General features: G+C 46.6%; 1 protein-coding gene across 3 annotated transcripts in view; it reads right to left on the bottom strand.

Annotated features, from left to right (window-relative positions):
- Positions 1–22,712, bottom strand: part of Zdhhc14 (zinc finger DHHC-type palmitoyltransferase 14) — a 99,926-nt gene that overhangs the window by 29,169 nt on the left and 48,045 nt on the right. For 2 of the 3 annotated variants that reach the window (XM_031350644.1, XM_031350645.1), the window contains exons 3-4: positions 11,615–11,752; positions 9,127–9,175 (exon numbers count right to left, since the gene is read on the bottom strand). In XM_031350644.1, the coding sequence (XP_031206504.1) occupies positions 9,127–9,175; positions 11,615–11,752 (187 nt within the window). The remainder of the gene's footprint in view (positions 1–9,126; positions 9,176–11,614; positions 11,753–22,712) is intronic. The other variant, XM_031350646.1, reaches the window with a different exon arrangement.

Below are 22,712 nucleotides of genomic sequence, written 5' to 3'. Positions count from 1 at the left end.
AGTTTCTGCAATTGTGTGAGTTTGGAATTCTGGGAGACTTTTCAGAGGGTATATAAATGTTGGGGCACCAAGTAGTGGGTTGTTGTTGGATTCTTGATTGTTCTTGGTTGCAGTTTGTTAAGTAGACATGTGCAAAAAAGAAACAAGAAGAAATTAGATATCCTGACAGGAAAGATCAAACTTGCCCCAAGGAATTCAATGCCCCTAATCAGCAGGAAGTAGTCTAACAATAATATCCCAGGCTTTCCCACCCCTGACTTTTTCAAAGTTCTCTTTCCTTCACTTTGTATCCTTTTTTCTCTCTTAGCTAGTGTTGTGGAGAAGGGTGGAAGAGAGAATTCACAAAGTAGCAAAAGACTGGATACACCCCTGCCCAGCCACACAGCCAAACCCTGGCACAGGACACAGTGCTTAGGCGCTGGGAGAGGACAGAGAGGAAGCCAGGCATTCAACGTGATGTGCCGCCACCAACGGAGGAACAGCATGACCTACACCAGATGGCATTGATCAACCAAGAATGTGGTAATTTGAAAGGATGAGAGAATTTTTTCTGTCCCGCAAATGTTTATAAGAGTCTATTTATGAGATACAGATGTTTCTCAGGAAAAAACATTTCATCCTGGAGCAGATCTGAGGTTTAAATATACATTCTCCAGGCAGTGTGTTACAGGCTGGGGAAAGTAAAGAAATCTGAACTTTCCACATGTGACCAAGGATGGTGGGACATAGAACGGGCTGTGTGTTGTCATCACTGTTTCCAGGCTGGAAATAATTCTCCTTAGATGACAAAACTGAATACATTACCCAGTGTCTCAGTGTGGTGATGGAGGTTCTTGTTAGGGACAGGGAGTCTCACATCAAATGAGAAAAGTGAACAGGCACTTGATCTGTAAGCTGACAGTCATTATCACAGTAAGGCACAACATCTACTTTTGGAGGTTGGTTTTGGAGAGGTGGTTTGGAGGGTCCCTAGAGGAAAATAGAAACACAAGGACGCCTAGGCAGGGATACAGAAGTTCTCTGTGTCATCCAGGGCTATCCTAAAGGAAAAGGCTATGGTGGAGCTTTGTGTGTAATGGGACAGTGGCCCATGCAGTTCAATGGCCAGGGTTCCCATATGTCCTTTCTTTTTCCCCCATCAGGGCTGGGAGGTGGCTCAGGAGGATGCCATGATCCACACTGGCTATAAAGCAGAGGTGGAGTCCTTGAGGGCAAGATGAAGTGACCAGAGGGCAGGCTAAGCCAGGGAAGTGAGGTTGAGCCAGAGGTGGTGGTGACATTAGTAAGAACTCTGTGCAGGTAAGGGAAAAGATCACAGACACTGAGATGAAGTAACACAAGAGCTGGGAAAAAAGATGTGGTCCAGGGGAGAAAGAGAATAAAGATGGGAGTGGAACATTAATCTCAGAAACATCTGTGCATCACCAGATGATTAATGCCAGACAGAATGATGGGGAAGTCAAACAGAAGGAAGGCTCAAACATGAACCATAAAACTACAATGGAGCAGGTGATTGATGAGGATCTAAACTTCTGGCTACTCCATTTGCAATGTGACCTGCAATTATTAAATGCTTCCATTAGAAGGCAGGGTGATTGGTAGGTGAGGAATTGTAAGGGTTTATAGAAATAACAAAAATGGGGAGAGAGAGAGAGGGAGAGAGGGAGAGAGAGAGGAAGAGAGAGAGAGAGAGAGAGAAAGAGAGAGAGATTGAATCTGTGGGTATACCTGTATGCCTTTGTAAGTCAGAGTCAAACCTTGAGATCCATTCTGTGCCACTACGTTAGAAAAAACTTTCTTTTGAGACAGGGTCTCTTACTGACCTGAAGCTTGCTAAGCATGCTAGGCTGGTGTCCAGAAAGCCTTAGGAATCTATCTGTCTTGACTTTCACAGTACTGGGATTATAAGCATACATGACTACACCCAGCTTTAATTCATGGGGTCTGAACTCAGGGTCTCATGCAAGGCAAGCACTTTGCCAACTGAGCTAGCTCCCCAGCCTGGAAAAGCAAAATTTTATATGAATGTCTTCTATGTCTTGGAAGCATTTCCCCACTGCTTAGTAGGATGTAGTGCTACTGTGAGCTTTTGGCTGTCACAAAATGACATGATGCCCAGGGACAAGGCACATCACTTTTGCCGTCCCACCCAGATGATCATGCTGCCTTAGACTCTGTGTCTTGAGGAACAGGCAGGCTCTTCTGTAACAATGGCCACCATTGCTGGAGGCATGTCAGTACTGTTCTAAAGACTTCACGACAACTGACTCACTCAACCTTGAGGGTAGCCAATTCATAAATATCACTTCCGGTTAACAATTGAGGACACCAAGGTGGGAAGCTTTAGAATCAGCTGAGCTGGAGTTGTATCTCAGGTGGTAAGTGCTTACCTTGTGTGTACAATACCCTGCATTCAATCTTTGGCACTGCAGAAAACCAGGCATGGTGGTACATGCCTATGAGACTTCAGCACATCTAGAGGTGGATGTGAGAGGATCAGAAGTTCAAGGTAATCCTTGGCTACAGGGTGACTTTGAGGCTAGCCTTGTCTACCTGAGACCCTAGCAAAACACAGACAAGGACTGAGTGTTGAACGCCAGGAGTCTACACAGCCAGCACAAGAGGACTCTTCAGTGGCTCTTTTCCTGATTCTTGCTGGAGGTCAGTGGTCCTAGGTGGACCTCGTTCCAGTTCAAGGGACAGAGGGATCCTTCTTATAAGATTGGGCATCTGAGGAAACTGGAGGAAGCGCTCTCCTCATATCTGTTCTCAGATTCAGGTACAGATGTTCCAACACCATATTTCACTGACCCCAGCAGCTTGCCCTATAAGGAGGACCAGGGAGTGCTTGTCTCTTAAAAGTTGCAAAACCCTTCTGCTCATTTTTAAAAATAGAAACGAGAAGAAACAAATTCCACTGAGAGTCAATTCAGTAAGAAGTTGGATGTTTGTTGACTGAATCAGGGATGGCTTCGGATGACAATCATTTCCACTGCCAGACTCTTTCCATGTCTCTCAGCATCCATCCAATAAGACAGGCAGCTCCTTTTTGGTCAGGGGCTAGCTATAAACTCTCTGAAACTCCTGAGAATTTGCACTAAGAGCAGAATGCTCTAAGTCTCAGACAAAGTTCTGGCCTACAAAGGGTTCCAGAGCCTTCCCTGTGAACCCAAAGAGCAGGCTGGGCAAGCACCAGCTCAGTGCTCCAGGGAACAAACTCTGCTTGCAGCGGGTTTGGAGGGAGAAGGGGGAAAGTAATGCAGAGACTTGGGGGAGATCCACGCAAAATGGCTAAGGATGTTTCAGGCTGGGGAGAATCATAGACAATGGGAAACCACAAACTACATCTTCAGTCTCTTGGGGTTCTTGTCCTTTTCTTAGATTCACAGGAAAACAATTTTTTTTTTATATAATCTCAGAAATACAAAACAAGAACAAAACCTAAAAGACTTCCCTGAAGTGCCTCCACATCGCGGAGACACAGAGTCAAGCTGACCCGATTCTTCCTAATCTCTTTACTTCAGGTAGGAAGCTGAGGCCCAGAGATCAAGTCCCCTTTAAAAGCTCACATAGCTAGTCACAGCAGAATCAAACTAAACAGAGTCCCTGGACCTCTAGGAGATACAGGCCCTTTTCCAAGACCCCAAGCCGCAGCAGTGCTGTATGGCAGCCTTTGTGTAGGCTTGGTGCTCATGATGGTGAGGCCAAGATGGAGACACTATTTTTCTTTTTTTTTTTTTTGGCCAAGTGTGAAATGCATGTTGGTGGGTTTCCTTAGCAACAAGGATCGCTGGATGGCCAGGGAGGGACTACATTTAGAGGGCTCTGCATGGGCCCTCTTCTTTCTGCTATTTCCACGATGCTTCAGGTGTGAACTCAATAGTCCTCATTAGAGAGAACTCAACATGGGGGTGGGGGTGCTGTCTAAAACATAAGGAAAAAAAAACATAAGAAACAGTGTTGGTGGCTTGTGGTTGTATCTGCCTGGCAGCCTCTACTGAAGCAGGTACACCTCTCAGGAATGGCTCCTTCATAATTTGGGTACTGTTGAGGTCTCCTTCAGATGGATGGCTTTACCTACAGGTAGGAAAACACAACTGTGCTGTCACCTGGCCACCTACCCATGACGGTGGCCATTTGCATGAATGAGTGACCCTGTGAACAGGGGAGGTGGCTCTTTCACAGGTTCATCTACCCACAGTCCCTCTTCTTTGTGTAGAGGTTCCAGATTCACAGAGGGAGTCACCAGGATCCCAACTAGAGCTTTTAAGAAGCAGAGTCTGACAAATGGGCTCCCAAGGCCATTTTGTGACAAGTTGTATAAGAACAGTGGGAAACCGAGCAGGAACCGCCGCCACCGTGAGGGCACAGAGAGACACTGCTAGTCATCTGAGCAAGGGATGGCACTGGGACAGGGTGAGTCCAGACATGGCTCACAGCACAAGGATGGGGCCAAATTCAAAGTTGGGAGAATGGATGTGTGATTCTGAGGCAGGTGGCCATGGACCAACACCATTCCCAAGATGTGTTTAGGAACCCAGTGGGTAAAAACCATGTTCCTGTCAATGTCCCTACTGGCCACGGTCTCCACCCTCCTTGCTCCTTGTCTGTGGGTGCTGCCTGACATGGCTGCCCACACAGAGGGGCTGTCCTCAAGCTCAGCTTCTCAAGTGTTGGGATTGTAGGTGCATACCACTGTACTAGGCTCTACAATCTCACCTTTGGAACAGGACAGAAAGGAAGGAACGTAAATACCCACCCACGCTGCCTATGCTTAGAGTTCTAGAAGGTAGTTAGAAAAGAATGAGGTAGACTTATCTCTGCGTAATATTTTAAAACAAAGTCAAATTGCAGGACAATGCAAAGAGTAGGGGTCCTTGTAAGGCACCAGCTACCCCTTAGCCACATGTAGGTGTATATGTGAGAGAGTGCAAGCATGAATTCCAACTTTCCCAAGACCTTCTGGAAGAACATACAAAGACTGACAAGAAGTCCACACGATGAAGGGCGAGGGAAATCCCTCCTTTCTTCCTATTATAGCTCTTCTGGGATGATTTTAAGAACTCTCAACCTTAATCAACTCGCTATCCACACTGTGTCCTTATGCAATATTACTAATTGGAGGCTTAAGCTTCAGGCCTCCCTTCCTTTCATTGTTTGGGGGTGGTGGGAAGGCACTGGCCTCTTTTTCTGAGTGGAGCAGGGCTGATGTGAGGAGACTGTGGCTCTTGCTTAGGTGGTGTTAGGCATGTCACTGGGTTTTGCTGGACAGGTAGGTGCAGCTGTATTGTCACTGAGGGTGTCTGTCCTGATTTTCTTATACTTTTGGCCATCAATATCCACCAGCATGGGCAGGCCAGCACAGGCCAACGCTTCATTTTTTTCCCACTATGCCACATGGTGTCCTTCTTTCTGCCAACCTTCTAGTAAATTCCATTAAAAGGGACCAGTGCCCATTAGTCTGTGGGGGCCTCTCAGGCGGGCAAGCATCGAAATGAATGCAAATTGGAGATAAAGAGGCTTTCTAGGGGAAAGCCTTCGCAAATGCTGAATCAATTGCCACTTGATTTACCAACCACCAGAAACCCTTTTCATTTGGGGAGCTCCGAACAATAAGTCATGATTACAAATGACTGTAATCCCTTTAATGAGATGTTAATGCTACATTGACGTGATGGCTCATGGCAGGGTCTCCTCTCTGGGGGTTCTTCAAGGATGCCCAGGGTATCCTGGTCTCCCCTGCACATGTTCCCAAGGGTTTCTGCCCTTGGGAGCATGAGTAGACTGGGAGGAAGTGTCTGCCACATGGCTCCCTGACATGTCTGACCAGTGGTCTTTTCCTGCGGGGTATGGTTTCCATGTTTCCCTCCTTCTGTTTGACAAGTGGGTAACTAAAGGGGATCCCCTAAAGTTACTGTGGGGTGATAAAGATGTGTGTGTGTGTGTGTGTGTGTGTGTGTGTGTGTGAGAGAGAGAGAGAGAGAGAGAGAGAGAGAGGCAGAGACAGAGAGAGACAGAGACAGAGAGAGACAGAGAGAGTGCGAGAGAGAGAGAGACAGAGACAGAGACAGAGAGGCAGAGAGCGAGAGAGAGCACAAAATCAATCTTTGAAGTTTTCTTTGTAAATTGTATCTCAGAACTCACCATTTAATCTTCAATGTTCAATTCAATGTTAGTATCTCCCTTGTCTCCAGTGATCCTTTGTCTCCAAGGTGCCCCACCCCATATGACCTCCTGTTGTGTTTTGAACGTAAAATGTTCCCTATAGCTCAGTTTCCAGCTAGAGGCACATTTTGGGGGGAGGTTACAGAATTTTTGGTAACCTGGGGCTTAAATGGTAGGGATATGTCATGGGGGTCAGATTTGAGGGATAGAGGCAGAGTCTGTTTCTGGTCCTGGTTTTGCTGCCTGGTCTTCGAAGATGAGAAGAACCTAGAGTACAAGCTCTTGCCTCAATGAGCTCTACCAGGAGGGACTACAGCCACGACCTAAAGTGGCCCCTACCCCTCATCTCCTCATCCCCCACTCCAGACAGAGAACTTTTATGAGGTATTTTGCCTCAGAGATGGGAAAAGTCACACCAATGTCCTCAGAATCATCCCACCATCCTTAGGCCAGGACTCTCACCACATTGCTTTCCCCACCAAGCTGCCCCTTGCTTCACCTAAGCATAGTCTATGACATTACACGCCCAGCCCTGCCGATGCGGGATAGAGGAGCAGGCATTTGGTGTGCATTGGCTTGTCACCATAGACCAGGCTCTTCTGAATTGACTGTGCTTCAAAGGCGAGGGTCTGACGTCCTCAGCCTTGTGACCCTCAGGCGTGGCTCATCAAAGGCAGGCCCTGCAGTGGTGGGCAGGCCTTGGGAGGCAGAAGAGATGGGAAAGACGAGGGAGGACCTACCCAAAGGTGAGGCTGTGGTGCTGACTGGGATGAGGCCTGCTGGGTCCCTTCTATTTGAGGCTGTTTGTGACCCTCTCTCTCCCTCTTTGTCCACTCTTAGTGGGCCACACTGGTCCTATACACCGTTGAGGCTGGTAGGCAGTTCTTTTCTCCTAAAGTCATGCCTGTCATTGGTCAACACTGCCATAATTTATGTTGACATTTCCGGTAAGGTGCTGTGGTTAACTATGAGGTCCACGTGCCTCCCTCCTCTCTCACTTCCTCGGTGACATTGGTGTTTAGTTGGGTATTTTTCAGAATAAATCTGCTATGAGTAGCCTCTGTTTGGACCTTTATTTCTCATCAAAGTTTATGTTTAGGCCATGGTCAGGAGACCAGGTTTGAAGCCACCAAAAGTCTGAAAAGACAAGTTTTCCCCTCCTCCTAGAGTACCTGCCAGTATCCACGAGGCTTGGCCCAGCACTCAGACAATCCAACTCAAACCTGCCTCTGGAAGTTTATAGCACCCTCTTCTGAAGCCTGAAGGTCTGGAGAGGGTGAGCTGCAGCCAGTACTACCATCAGTCAAGGGACAGCTCTGTAAGCATGCAGCATTACAGGTCAGACTCACCCACCACACACTGGGACCAGCCTTGGGGCTGGTTCTCATAAAACAGTGGTTTTCAACCCATGGGTTACAAGCCCCATAGGGTTCTCAGATCAGATATCCTGCACATCAGATATTTACATTGTGATTCATAACAGTAGCAAAATTACAATTATAAAGTAGCGACAAAATAATTTTATGGTTGGGGGTCACCGCAACATGAGGTATTAAAGGGTCGTAGCATTAGGAAGGTTGAGAACTGCTGTCATAAGACGTGATTGTTTCTGGGAAAGACACAGGCAAAGCTTTACTTTAAGACCCTTTGAAGCAATATCCTCTGAAGTTTAGGGGGGGTGGCAATGGCTGTGGGGAGCTGGTCACCCTCTGGGTGCTGTGGGAAGGAACAAGGGGTGCCATCCCTTGTTGAACCTGTTCTTAGCAGCTCCCATGAGCACTTGATTCCATGAACTATCCTTTCACCTTGCTAACCTGTAACTGGCTCCAGTTTTCTGCATCATTAACAGGACATAGGACACGTGGAATTTATTCTTCAACACCCCCCACCCCCCTATTGCTCATTATCAGTATTCCCCAGTCTCCTTCCACTGTACGGACACCATTAACAAGTTATCAGCTGACTACTGAGGATGTATGTGTAACCAGCCTCCTGTGCAGTCCACAGTGCTCTGTGGGACCAGAAGGAGACAATGTCTATTGTGCAAATACCACCCCCTCCCCAACACACACATACAAAATGCGTTCATTCCATACCCTGGGGCTCAGCTGCACGGGTGGCTTTACTTTACAGAGCCAGCACATGTTTACATACCACCTTTGAAAATCACTCATGAGATTAATGAACAGTTCGAATGCGGTCTACCCCGTTTATGTGAGGAGGAAAGACAGCCGAGTCCCGAGGAGCTAGGTCAGCTGGCCCTTTTGTTTGATTCCACAGCGAATCAGCAGAAGCATAGGCTCACTCGGCAGAAGCCCACAGAGCACTTAACATACAGACTTTTCTTTTTCTTTTAAGATTCAAAATACCAGGGTGCACAAATAGATGCACTGCTTGGGGGGTAGGAAATGGTCCCCGTTTATCTAAATGACTTAAACCTTTCAGGTTTGTGAAAGAGTTTTGCCTAGAGACAACAGAGGTCACTGCACTTGCAGAGGAACATTGCTAAGCACCCCAGAGTCTCCCAAGTAGCCCAGGACTCTCATCTGCGGCCCCACGCCCCAAACAGACTCATACCTGGGCATCCATGAAGGGGAACAGCACCTGCTAACCGCAGTGGCATCAGGCAGGCTAACAGCTCTACTTCAGCCTAACCTGATGGAGCCCAAAGCTCAGCTGGCTTCTGGGGCGGGAGGGAGGGGCAGATAAAACTCCATGCATAGCTTTCTAGCTAAGGCGCTCTTCAGTTTGGACAGGGCTGGGTGAGTCACCTGGAGACTCGAGGTTCAGATGCCATTTCTCCTACAAGGGAATGTTCTGTGAGGGATGACTGAGAGTGTGACTATGAGAAGACAAGCCAAAGCCAGAGAACTAAAGAGGTAAGAATAAAGAAAGAGTGGAGGGGCTGACGAAAGACTGACTCCACGAGCAACGTCCCCACTGAGCCACCAGAAAGGATATCTCGCTGGACTGTCCTTAAGGGCATCGAGGAATCCCTTTTGCTGTGAACCTGTGGGAATGAAGCCAACATTTACTATTCAGACACTCGGCCCCACCTCACCCCCATGTTCAATGCTTTTATCTACATAAGAGACCAGGTGTCTTAACACCCTCTAAACAATCTTTGTATTTGGTAAGCCTGAGGGCACCCTGTTTACTGATCAGAGAGCATGATTTCCACAAGATGGCAGATTCAGAATTAGAACCAACATCTGCAGGACATTATTTTTTTTTTTCAATGAAAGCAGATGCGTATCTGTATATTCTCCCATAAATTATATCTTTGATTACTCTTGTGTTCTCCTCATTTTAACAGGAAAACAAAATCCTACATGGTTTCTTCTGTTTTGCCCACATTTGTTAACTTTTGGCAGTAGAGGTCTTAGGAATTTAGTTAAGCTACCAGCAACAGTCTTCCTGCGTAGCTACTGCTACCCAGAATAAACAGAGATAAAGCTCATTTACTGACTCCTTTTGGGTGATGGAGTTGTCATTGTCCTGCAAGGACACATTGGGGAGGTTGAGTTAAGCTGAATCTGAGAAGAAGGTTTGTGCTTTGTGTTTGATATAATGACATCCCACTTTAAACAGACGTGTGTGTGTGTGTGTGTGTGTGTGTGTGTGTGTGTGTGTGCCGGTGCATGCCAACATGTGGCCAGGTATGAGTGTGAAAGCTTGTGAGGTTTACGAGTGTGTATATATGTTTTCCTGGTGCTTATATACAAGGTTGAGCAAGGGAGAAAAGCAGCCTGAAAGCTCTGGAACACAGGGCAAGGCTCGGAATGCAACCTCATAGTGTGAAACAGAAGCTTTCTGAGCTTCCCTGAAGGATGTGAGACTGTAAGGCGTGCCTATTTCAGCCATGTTGAGATTCCTGGTGCGGCACAGGGTTTGGGCCCTGGTTAATTGCGCAATGATGTTTTTATTTATCTGCGAGTTTTTTTTTTTCATAAGAAGGTTTATAAAATTTATAAAAGAATGTAAGGCAAAAATACTATCTCTGAGTATCACGTATATTCAGGGGATGGGTGCTTCTCTGCCCATGTGAATAATTGCTTCCTTCCAAACAACACCTAACCCCCTTGGGTTTGTCTCTGCTGCTTTTGTGTGTGAATCCATAGGCCAGCTCTGCTTTTGCCATTTTTGGGGGATTCAAAAAGCCTCAGGAAAGAGGGGTTTCTGCAAAGCCACCCTGGCACCAGCTCTAGCTGGCATGGAAGAGGCCTCTGACGAGTGCCTAGCTTCTCCCACAAACCCACTGACTTAGACTCTCAGGCATGTATTCCCGGACTGTGTCCCGTCTGGACAAGAGAATCATATCAGAAATGCCTGTAGATTAGGATAGCTGTGAGTCCTCTGGGTAGCTGATGGCTACACTTGACTGCTGCTTAGAGACCAGTGGGAGCCAGTCGGAACCCCTGCTTCCTCAGTCCATCCATGGCCTCTACCCAAACAGAAGGAGTGGGAAATGGATCCAGAGAGCCTTAGCCTGCTCCATTCATAAGATCCATGCCAGCAGGGGAAGACAATAAAGCCGCTCTGTTTAGATACTTCCAGAAACATACCAGAGGGAGGCTGTGTGCTTGCTAATGGGTTCTTTACTTCGGGAATGACTGAGAGGCCAGCTGCTCGCTAATGTGGGCAGTGACACTCTAATGGAAGTTTAAAGGTCTAGATTTGTAGCTCAATACCAATTAACTTCCTTCTCACCATCCCCGGTGGTGGGAGAGGGAATGACTTGGAGACAAAGAAGCTCAGTATGAACTTCACAATGAAAAAGAAATGCTGAATTCTTATGCAAATACATTAAAATCACTTACCCTCAAATCTAACTTTAAAAAAAAAAAGCCACATTCTTTATATGTCAGAGACTGTTCATACTCTGGCAGAAAACTGAGTATCTCATTGAACGTGTATTTTAAACATATATAATGTGGGTAGGAGTAAACCCAGTACCTGTCCCCAGCCATATTCTTCCTCTAGGGATGTATATTTTTATGGTCAGTCAATACCATGCCGCATTCTTCCTTTAGGGATATATATTTTTAAACCATGGGTCATTTAGGAGCAGATTCAGCTATTCAGTAGTTATCATTATATTTGTAGTTCCTTGTGAAAAATGGAGGGATGGACCTTTCAGGGAGTCCCCAGCAGACATCACTGAGGTTGGAGAGGGCAGGCATGTTAGTGTGATACCTTGTTATCATAACTGGGATCTGGTCCAGGTGTCACCTGGAAACTGCCATTGTAGGGATGAGGTTTAAGAAAGAGGGAGGGACATAGAAGGGTGGAGAAAGTAAAGCCCAGAGTGAGCAGGCTGGAAGGGAGGAGGGGATGGGGGATGGAGAGAAAGCCAGAATGGTCAGAAATAGTAACTCAGAATCAAATCAGAAAAGCCAAGGTCAGGCAAATGATTGCATACGTCACCTGTTCCGCCAGGCATACTTACGATGGATGACGTGTGTGATAACGAATGCAAATATAAAGACTGTCAGAAAGGACAGGGATAAAATAAACATATAAAAAAATCTGTAGTTTCTTTTCCCCACACAGTTGCCTACCCAGGGACAGTGGTGATCAAACTGTTCTGAAATGAGAGGCAGAGAAAAGAAAAATGGAATTTAATTAACAAGATATCTGTTTACTCAAGGGAGCCCCTCCCTCTCGCGATACTCCAATAATATAGCAGAACAATATTGGATTATGTATTTCCAAATGGACGACTCAGAGAGGTACTTATTAACCCTGAGACATTTCAGGAGCATAATTATTCTTTCAACAGAACACAGGTGTTTTGAAACACCAGATGTGAATTCCTCTCAAATGCTTACTGGAAGAAACAGTAGCATACATTCTCAAACTCAGCAGTAAAGACTTAATTCTCCCTCAAAAGGAACCTTTGTGTTCACAGAACGATCTTCCCTTAAATGGTGCCAACACCATCTGATAACAAGGACTGGGTGGGGCCGGGGCTGGGGCTGGCTATGTCATTGGGTGGCCCCATGATACAGTAAATGGTAAATGGTAACAGAAAGAGTCATAATGGGCCTCGGGCAGGACAGAGGGACAATCCTTTGCTTTTCCACTTTAGTTATAATCACTTAACTCAAACTAGTCACATACATTAATACATTCCTATCAGGAACTGATGTCACGATGCTATCTTAAGAGACAAGCAAAAAAAAAAAAAAAAAAAAAAAAAAAACAAGGCATAAAGAGATGGGAGACTGTGTGCAGAGGCAGCCAGTTGAGCATCAGAGCAATTAGCCCCAAGGCCAACCCTTTGGAGATGCTTCATCTAGCGTATACACTGCCTGTGGTCCTTTCTAGTGGCAGCAAGCCATGTTTGGGCACTACACGCCATTACTCCACTGTGCTCAAGTGTAAGCCCAAGGCTTCTCATTTTGGAGGGAATTCACTCAATGTCTGCAAAGAATTTACGGTTTGTTCTTCCTCTTATGAGCAAAGTGCTTCCTCTCTCTGTCCATCTGATCTCTGGTGCAGATCGACTGCTCTATGTAATCCAGACAACCCACTCCCTTCAGACCACCTGTCGTGAGCTGGAGGACATTCAGCATCCAACTTAGCTTTGTACTCAGGCTCTTTCCTCCATTCTCTGCCTACCTAATTTCCATATCTTATCTCTCTGTAAGCGCTTCAGAAAACATAGAGGGAATGTGCTGCTGAGTGTGACTTTATAAATAAAATATAACAGAGGTAGGCAAGGTGGCCAGCTTCAGGAGCCACTAGTCATGGACTCAACCCCCTACATGCCATTAGTTGAAAAGGCACAAGGACACCTGGGTAAGGTTCGTGGTCTAGGAAATGGCAGCATGAACAAGAAGAGGGGACAGCAGGACAAATTCCAAGCGCAGTGACCTGGTAACAGAGCTGATGGCCCATAACAGGCAGACATTTAAGGAAAGCGATTACTATTGGTATGCCCCTGGGATTTCCACATTAACACACACTGTCCCCTAACCCCTTCATAAAAACTGTCCCACTGTGGCTAGGGGAGGGTGGGCTACACAGGCAGAGCGTGCGGAATCTTTAAGGCCATGAGAACTTGCTGGGTACTAATAGATACCTATTATGCCATTGGATATTTGTTCAAGACCATGGGGCCTCTAATCTCTAATACAAGCCACAGACTCTGACAGTGTGTCAACATGGAGCCGTCAGCCCTAACAAACATGCTTGCTCTGGTAAGGAGGCGGAGGATGGGAGGCTGTGTGCAGAGGGGCGGTGGATGAGAACTGTACCTTCCTTTCCATTTTTCTTTCCTGTGAGCCTAAAAACAACGTCTTCAAAAAAATTAAACAAGCAAACATCATCTCCCCTAAGTCATCCATCCACCAACTATACAACGGCAGGTTTGCATGATGAAGAATGCAAAAGACGGGGAAATATCTGGACCAGCCAGATTCTCCCCAAGACTATAAGGCAATTATTTCAAGCAACTACTTTTGTGCTTGACAGCTGAGTGTAGAAAATGGGAGCGGGAGCAGAAGCCAGGAGCTGATAAGCACATGTTGGGCCAGAATCTGTCTTCAGTGTATACCTGGTTCTGCAAATCCTGCATAGATATGGAGCCTCTGGAAGGCAGGGAAAATGACTCTCTGCAAAAGCCACATGCAAGGCACAGAGGAGCCATTAGCATCTAGAAGCCTCCAGAGGACAAAGTTTTACTCTGTGTGGCCCATTTCCACAGGGCAGGCCTTTTGATTTTATTTCAGAAATCTTTAAATCTAGCCAAACAATGCTGCTGCGATCTCTTGACAGCAGGGCAGACAGCCAAAGATGACCCATTGAGTCCTGTGATCTCCTGGAGGCTTCTGGGAAACTAGCATTTTCAGGTTGGGCCTGGTGCCTGGCTCTCCTGAAGCCTGGCCTGGAAGCCATTTCCCTCAGAACTGTGTCTTGTTGAAACTTTCTTGGTGGACAAAGTCCCACTAAAACTGCAGGCGCACTGAGCCACTCTCTGCAGACTGTTTCTCATGTCTTCTGTAGATGCGGTGTTCACAGTGGCTACTGGGTCTGAGGCTCCCAGGCCCCTCTGGGGATGCAGAAATCAGGTATCATGGGCCTGTGAACCTGCCATCCCCTCTTTACCCCAACACCGAGCTTACAGCATCTCTCCAGTTTTCCCCATACTACCCATGAGCTAGAGAGGCTTGGCATGCTCCTTCTTCTTCACTATGCACTCTGTGCATGGGTAAAATCTTTCGTCTGAAGGCTCAAGAGCCAACTGCATGTTGACAATGCCAAAATGGCCACTTCCTACCTTCAGCGATAGATGCCTGCTAGGTCTGGCTAGCATCTCAGATATGCATTCTCCAGTTAGACTTCCTGTCACTCTTTCCCAAATATGAGCCTCTCGCGACTACTATCCAGCCAGCTACATTACTCAGAAACCTGTATTCTACTGCTGACCTCATCCTTCCCTCTTTAGCTACAGCCAATCAATGAGCAAGTCCCAGGGGCTCTGCCCCACTTTCATTGGAAGCCATGTTGGCTTTTATGTGTTCTCATCTGCCAAAATACTGACTAGGCTCTAACCCAACAGATATTTACCAGGAGACTGAATGTATCTATATATCACCAGGACCTCTATGGGTGATGTGGTTAGAGACCCAAGAATGTTCTATAAAATGGTGATTTAGCTGGCCCAGGTCATCCTGACCGTACCCTGGATAGCTTTCCACTGCTTCTTTCGTACTCTGCTATCCTACCCCCACCTCATGATTCCCGAGGACAGAATGGGGTCTTTCTAATCATCTTTATAACCCTCACACTCAGAAGCCTTGTACTACAAATACATTATTTACAGGAACAAATGACTTTCAGTGCCTGTAGCAGGCTTAGGAGTGAGGCCATGCCTGGTGGGCAGTTGACGGCCTTGAACAAGGGTGGTGGAAGGGAAGATGCTGGGAGAGTCAAACATAAGGAAGTGCTTGGAGAGATCAGGGGCCTAGGTAATGCAGTGGGCAAGCAGGTGGCCAGCTGTAATTGTAGGTAGACTCCTATGACTGTGGGGGGGCTGGCGGGGGCGGGGCTCCATTTAAAAGCTCTTCCATGGAGACCTGAGTGAGAGCTGGAGGATGCAAGGGTACCAACCACATCACCTGCCTCTGGTTCCAAAGCAAGGGAAGAATGATATCCATGGGGACACCGCTCAGGAAAAGGACGCAGGGTCTACCTTACAGCCTTAATTTACGAATGATTAACGGAAGCTTCCGGACACAGTTCCAGCTAGAAGCGTGACTTCCTATTAGGGATGACAGACCTCTACCACCTCTCCTGTTCTCCATGACACAGCCTAGGAAGCCCTAAGGAAGGCGAACAGCCTGGAAACCAACGGTGGCCCAACTGGATCTGAGACTTGGTGCTGAGACACTTACTGAATCTCTCCTCTGATTTAAAAGAAGACCTGGGAGGGTATGAAGAGACCTTAGAAATAGTGGAGCGCCAGGAAAGCTGGACAGGAACTGGAAAGTCTCTGGATCAAGGAATAAAAAAGGCTTGTAAAAGTTGTGATTGAAGCCGGGCAGTGGTGGAGGCGCACGTCTTTAATCCCAGCACTTGGGAGGCAGAGGCAGGCGGATTTCTGAGTTTGAGGCCAGCCTGGTCTACAGAGTGAGTTCCAGGACAGCCAGGGCTATACAGAGAAACCCTTTCTCAAAAAAACTAATAAACAAACAAACAAATATGTAAACAAACAAACAAATAAGTAAATAAGTAAACAAACAAACAAATAGATAAATAACATGAATCCTGTTTAGTGCTTTGCAGTGCTTGGATCCTGGGGAGGTGGGAGCCAAAGCTGTATAAAAGCAAGAATGATCTCAACGTGAGCAGGCAGGGGTACCTTCCCAGCCTTGAGTGCAGTGGGGGACTGTTAACAGCTTAGATCTGGATGGAGGTAGAAATCCTTTAGTGATGGAGATGGTCCTAGAATCCCTCACTAAGCTAAGTTCTCAACTGTCCCTATAGGATTACTTTAAGAGTGCTATGTACCCCCTAAGGCCAAGTAATGATGCGTGTCACTAGATCTCAATATTTGTCCTAGAACACAGACACAAAGTACCTTGCAAAGGGAAAATTCTTCTGATTTTGGAAGTACAAGAAGCCTGAGGTTTAAAGAAAAGCGATTTTCCACTCTGAATCTTTAAAAACATTTAACTTAATTTGGATGTGATTAACATTTAGAATAGAAGCTTCAAGCCTCCACTATGGTTTCCCTTTCTTGAGTCACGGGCTTCTCAAGACACTCTAGGGGACTTAGAAAATGAGGATTCTCCCTGGGCATGATTGGGAGCACCTTTAATCCCAGTATTCGGGGAAGCAGGAACTGATGGATCTTTGAGTTCAAGGCCAGTCTGGACTACAGAGTGAGTTCCAGGACAGCCAGGGCTATGTAATGAGACCTGGTCACAAAGAAGGAAGGGAAGGAGGGATGGGGAGAAGAGAAAGGAAAAGGAAAGGAAGAAGAAAATCCCTGAATTCCAGCTCCAGAGCACCCATGTGGACCACAGGCCACAGCGAACAGTACTGAAATCCACTTTGAGGTCTGACAAGTTTTGCTTTGTTTTATTTTGTTTTGTTTTGTTCTGTTCTGTTTCGAGTCCAGGCTAGCCATGGCTGTCCTGGAACTTGCTCTGTAGACCAGGCTGGCCTCAAATCCACAGAAATCTGCCTGCCTGAGCCTCCTGAGTACTGGGATTAATGGAATGCTCCAGCACCACCCTGCTAATTCATTCTTTTCCCTTTTTCTCTGGCCTCTTCAATCACAACTTTTTGTTTGTTTGTTTGTTTTGGTTTTTTTTTTTTTTTTGAGACAGGCTTTCACTCTTCTATAGACCAGGCTGGCCTCGAACTCAGAAATCTGCCTCCCAAGTGCTGGGATTAAAGGCGTGTGCCACCACTGCCTGGCTCCATATTATTTATTTTTTAGTGTATATGTCTGCATGCTTATGTGTATATGTGCACATGTGTGTGCATGTTTGCATGTATGTGGAGGTTGGCGAACACCCTTGGGTGTCATCCTAGGGACACTGTTCACTGTCTTTTAAGACAGGGCCTTTCAGAGGTTTGGATCTGATCACTGAGGTTAGACTGACTGGCCAGAAAGCCTTGGGAATTCTGTCTCTACAAACCCTAGCTCTGGGATTACAAACATATAACCAACATGCCTTCCAGTTTTATATACATGCCAGGGACCCAACTTAGTCCTCCTGCCTACCAGGCAAGCACTTTACCAATGGAACCATCTCTCTAGCCTGATTCTCTCTCTCTCTCTCTCTCTCTCTCTCTCTCTCTCTCTTTCTCAAAGATTTATTTATCTATTTTATGCATATAAGTACACACTGTAGCTGTACAGATAGTTGTGAGAATTGAATTTTTTTTAGGACCTCTGCTCCCTCAGGTCGACTCGGTTTCCTCCAGTAGACCCCGCTCGCTCCCACCCAAAGATTTATTTATTATTATAAATAAGTACATTGGAGCTGTCTTCAGACACACCAGAAGAGGTGTGTCAGATCTCATTACATGAGCCACCATGTGGTTGCTGGGATTTGAACTCAGGACCTTCCAAAGAGCAGTAAGTGCTCTTACCTGCTGAGCCATCTCACCAGCCCAGCCAGCCTGATTCTTAACATTTAATTCTCTTACTATCTAATGTTGTTAGACTCAGTGTTATTAGGGATCAATGTTATTGTTCCATTTTTACAGTTGGAGAAAGTGGCCATAGAACTGGGTGTTTATCCAAATTCTGAACCTCTTTCTGGGGCTGTCTCTGATGCCAGTTCTCTGCTGGTCAATGAGTTAAGTAGCTAAGTTTGTCTCTTCTGAAACAGCTGCTTGGTGGTGCCATTTCAAGTGTCATGTGGGCTGCAGGTCCAGTGAGCCTAGGAAGGAGGGTGAAAAGAACGTTGCTGTCCCAGGGCAGCATGCTTCTTCCAGCGGTAAACACCAGCCCATGTCTAGTGGCCTCTACCCTCCACTGAGAAATCATTAAGAGCTGGGAAAGGGAGCCTTATTCTCAGCTGGGGGAACACTGGCAAAGTGAAGACTTTTAATGCAGCCGGTGGAATTTGACAGAGCTGCTCAGTGGGCATTATGGCTCGGTCTGTGGAGCTCGAGGGTGGGAGTTGGGTCGGATGGCAACCAAGCAAGCAAGTCTCAGGTAAGAGGTTTCTTCCCATACCTTCTCTCCTCAGCCCCCTTCCCCAAATGCATCCTATTTAATTTGCTGAAAAACAAAATCCTATGAATGAATGGCTAGCTTTACAGGACTGTTACAGGGCTTCCGATGAGGATTCAACGTCTTCACTTACAAAGGCGATGCATTTAGTGTTATCTTTGGAATGTGAATTTAAATGCCAAAAGGCACCATGTCTTATCACTGCCTGTATGGGATTTACCATCTTGGCATCTCCCCAGTGTCTTATAAATTAAGATCCTTTGGCTTTTAAATCCATTTCTTAAAACAGAAAACAAAACAAAAGAAACTACAACTAAATCTTTTCAATATGAAAGCAATTAGTAAATGTAAAACTGCTGCCTTTATGGCACAACTTAGCATCACCTCGGGCAGCTGTGTGGCCCCTTCTAAAGCATCCTCCCTATCCCTGTGATCTTACTGGCTCCGGTCTGCTTCCCCCTCACCAACCAGGTTGCTAGGTCTCTTCTGCACATGAGTTTTAAAGGAATTTGACGAATGGACAGTGACAGTCCTTCCAGTCATCTCTCAGGCCTAATTATATCCATTCGTCTTTTCAAACTGTCTGGGTTTGTCATCTGTTTTAACTCCAGTTCTCCAGTGGTAACAAATGTATGTCTCTAGAAGAAGGGACTAGCAGGTTCTGGGGAGGCTGGCATTTTGATGCAAGTCATACTGTAACAGCTGTTTAGAAGCCGCTTTTTGCTGACCCCTCCCTGACTCCCTACCAAACCCACAGCAAAAGCCTGGGGTCTCTTGCTTTCATCTTTTATCTATCTCCCATGCCTTAAAACCTGGGGTCAGAGTCTACCTGTGAGTGTGTCGATCAGTCAAGGACCACCCTGTCTGAGCACGGTGATCGCTCACCTGTTTCATCCCGTTCCATTCCGGGCTGAGAAATGGAGATAAGGCTGACTAAGTTATCTTACTGCCTTTCAAAATGTCTTGTTCCTCACAACATCCGCCAAAGGCACCAAAGTCTCTCTAGTCATTGTCCTAAAGTTAAATCACCTTAGATCTCGAGAGCATCAGAACTTCACGGACCACCCCGCTTCAAACAGGAACGATCACTGCACGGCCCCTTGAGTGATGAAGACTTCTGCCGCATGGCAGAAAGAGACTTGAGGTAAAGATCAGCCAGGGCACACAGTTCGTCAACAAGTTTCACTGTGCAGACCTTTAACCCCTGCCCGAATCCTGCCTATATTGAAATGCAGTTCAATACCCCAAGGATGGATTTAGTGTGAAGTTCTGCTACCTAAAGTACTTAGTACTTAAGTGTGAAGTACTGGCTGATCCTTACCTAACTGTCCAGATTCTTCCTGTCCAGCAGGGGCAAAGCCCTATGCCCTACACCTACCTTCTTGGTTCTTTTCCCCTTATAGCCTGCAGTAACCCATCCACTCAGGTTACCCACCTGAGGGAACATATTCATTTTTTTATGCCTGATTATCCCTCATACTCAGGCGGTCAACAGGAACTGTTCATTGCATTTCTAGTCTTTTCTTGCCTTCTGTTTCTGCTTCTGAAGCTCACTGCAGCCTATGTGTCTTGTTTTATGAACCATCCTACTGGCTGGTTTTATGTGTCAACTTGACACAGGCTGGAGTTATCATAGAGAAAGGAGCCTCTCTTGAGGAAATGCCTCCATGAGATCCAGCTATAATGCATTTTCTCAATTAGTGATCAAGGATCGGGGATGGGGGGGGGGCCTTGTGGGTGGTGCCATCCATGGGCTGGTAGCCCTGGGTTCTATAAGAAAGCAAGCTAGGAGAAGTAATGGCCTCTTCATCATCTCCTGCCTCCAGGTTGCTGCCCTGTGTAGGTTCCTGTCCTGACTTCCTTTGGTGATGAACAGCCATGTGGAAGTGTAAGCTGAATAAACCCTTTCCTCCCCATCTTGCTTCTTGGTCATGATGTTTTGTGCAGGAATAGAAACCCTGACTAAGACAGCCACTGTCACCTCTTCTGGGATGTCACCTTCAGTGTAGCCTCCGCATTGTCGCCAAGGGGAAACCTTTCAATGCAAATGAGAGCTCATTAGCCTCCTGGCCTGTATTCCCTTGGTGATTCTTGGTGAAGGTGCCTTAGCTCTCTTCTCCATGATGGCACCCCTGAGTGTCTGTGTTGCTCAGAGTCCTGACAACCAGGTTTCCAGATGAGAAACCTCCAACTCTCATTTTCTCTTCATCACAGAAGGACCACAGTTCCACCTCTGTCTGCGCTGTATATTGGCTTTCCTCACAGTACCTTATTCTGGGCCACTGCTTATAAAAACAACTTATAACAACAACGACAGCAGCAGCTACAATTACAAAAATCTGGTGGGTTTGCAGTTAAGCAGTACATGTTTGTCATAATGACCCTGGACATTCCAAGCTGAGGTCCCGATGTGTGTGGTCTGCGCTGTTATCAGACATTATACCGTGGTTTGCCTTATACTGTTGGAAGGACATGGGGCTCTAACTTGGTGTCCTGACTTTTTGGGTCCTGGCTTTTTGCCTGCTGAGAAATGCCACCTAAAATTCTTCCCAGCTCTTATACTGTGATTCCACTTTAAGAACTGAAGGCAACTGTGACTGCTCTGAGAACACGTGGAAGTGCTGGCAGGCCTCAGCAGAGAAACTAGAAAGAAAGAACTTACAAAAAAACAAAACAAAACAAAAAAAACCCCTGAAGCTCTGGGAGACCCAGGTGAAGCCCAGAACTAATTGGTGGCTCTAAAAGCAGTCAGGAGTTAACAGTGCATATGAAGTAGTCCTGCCAGCAGCCTTGGGCTTGTGCAGGCGTCTTAGACTCTAAACACAGGGCACTGCTTTTGTCTCGTGTTGATGACAGAAAGCGTGCAAACACTCCATTGAGTCACTGTGATCTAGGCAGGAAAGCTTCATTAGTTCTCTAAACTAAGGCTTTCAAAAGAACAGGCAGAAGGCTCTCTCTCATGGTCAAGGGTAGCCGTGTAGTTTACGGGGCCCACTGTGGAATGGAATCATGGGACAGTTTACATAAAAGCTGTTCAGAACTTTGAGGTGCTCCCAGAAGGGCATGACATCCACCTTGGACTGGGAGAATGGACAAGTTGTACATCTCTGGAGCCAGTCACAGTTTAATGGCCTGGAAATGAGACTTTCTGAGCTGTGACAGATGAACACCCACAGGTCTGGCTGGCTTTTTTGGAAGGGTTCAAGGAGGGTTTGTTAGGCCAAAGCATAGTGAGGTATCTGTGAGCAGGAGTTAAACCTAATAGCAGCCAGCAGCAGGCCCGCAGGGGCAGTCTGAGGCAGGAGGATAAAGCCCTCCCTGCTCAACCAGGATTCACCACCATCCTTTGAAAGCTGGGATGGGGACTCTTCTGGCTGCTGTCTTTGCCATAGCCAGGGTGATGGGAAGAGGTGGGAATGGGAAGAAGAGAAAGAAGGAAGAAGGACAGGACATCAGGAGAGACCATGAAAACCGGAGAAGAGGCTCAGCCAAGGGCCAGACCACCCTGCCTCTCCTCTGCTCTCTTTTATAGTACTGGAAACAGTTTTAACCTCTACGGCTATGGTTCTTAGCAGTTTTTTTTTTTTTCTTTTCATTTCCTAGTGCTTTGAAAAGCTGTTGAAAGCTACTGGCCTGTCCCACCCTGCCCCCACAAAGTAATCTACATTTCCTGAAGCCTTGCTCCTGGACACCAGGGCCAGGAATTACAGGCCTAGACATTGAAGTGAGTTATTTCAACACCTAATTTAAAATTGTTTTATCGCAAGGAGACAGGTCAGCAGGTGTCTTTTACAGAGTGCCTGCTTTCTTGCTGTGTGGCATGCTAATATGCCAGCCTTAGGGTCTCAGGGGAACAGCCGTGGGTGGGTGGGTAAGTACTGTGGCTTGCCTGATATAGCTAAGGCACTTACAGGGAAGGGAAGTGATTTTGCTTGCCCTTTAAACCCTAGGTTCTTTTAACTAAAGGTCAGGGTCAGGTAGTAGAATAGGTCAGTAAGTGGGTCATGACCATCACCAAAAAGAACCAAGAGACTGCACTGGGCATACCACGTGATAAGCAAGACTCAAGACTTCATCTCTGAATGGGGGGCTCACTGAGATCCCACTGAAAATGGGATTTCTTACCATGAGCCACAGGAAAACACAGGGATGGAAACTATTGCTTTAGGGCACAGGGAAGGGCCTAAACTATTTGCTGAGTAAATACACATATGCTAAGTTGTTCTGGAACAGGCCTAAGCCTGTGAGTGGTTTTCATGTCTTTGCCATCCTGTAAGGAGAACAGGGATTTAACACTTAACATATACACCTGGTGTGGGGGGGGGGTGTCTAGTCTGTGGCGTGT

The sequence above is a fragment of the Mastomys coucha genome, unplaced genomic scaffold, assembly GCF_008632895.1.
Source record: "Mastomys coucha isolate ucsf_1 unplaced genomic scaffold, UCSF_Mcou_1 pScaffold5, whole genome shotgun sequence".
In the NCBI taxonomy this organism is placed as follows: Eukaryota; Metazoa; Chordata; class Mammalia; order Rodentia; family Muridae; genus Mastomys; species Mastomys coucha.
The sequence above is the reverse complement of the archived record's forward strand: the minus strand, read 5'-3'. Positions and strand labels throughout refer to the sequence as shown.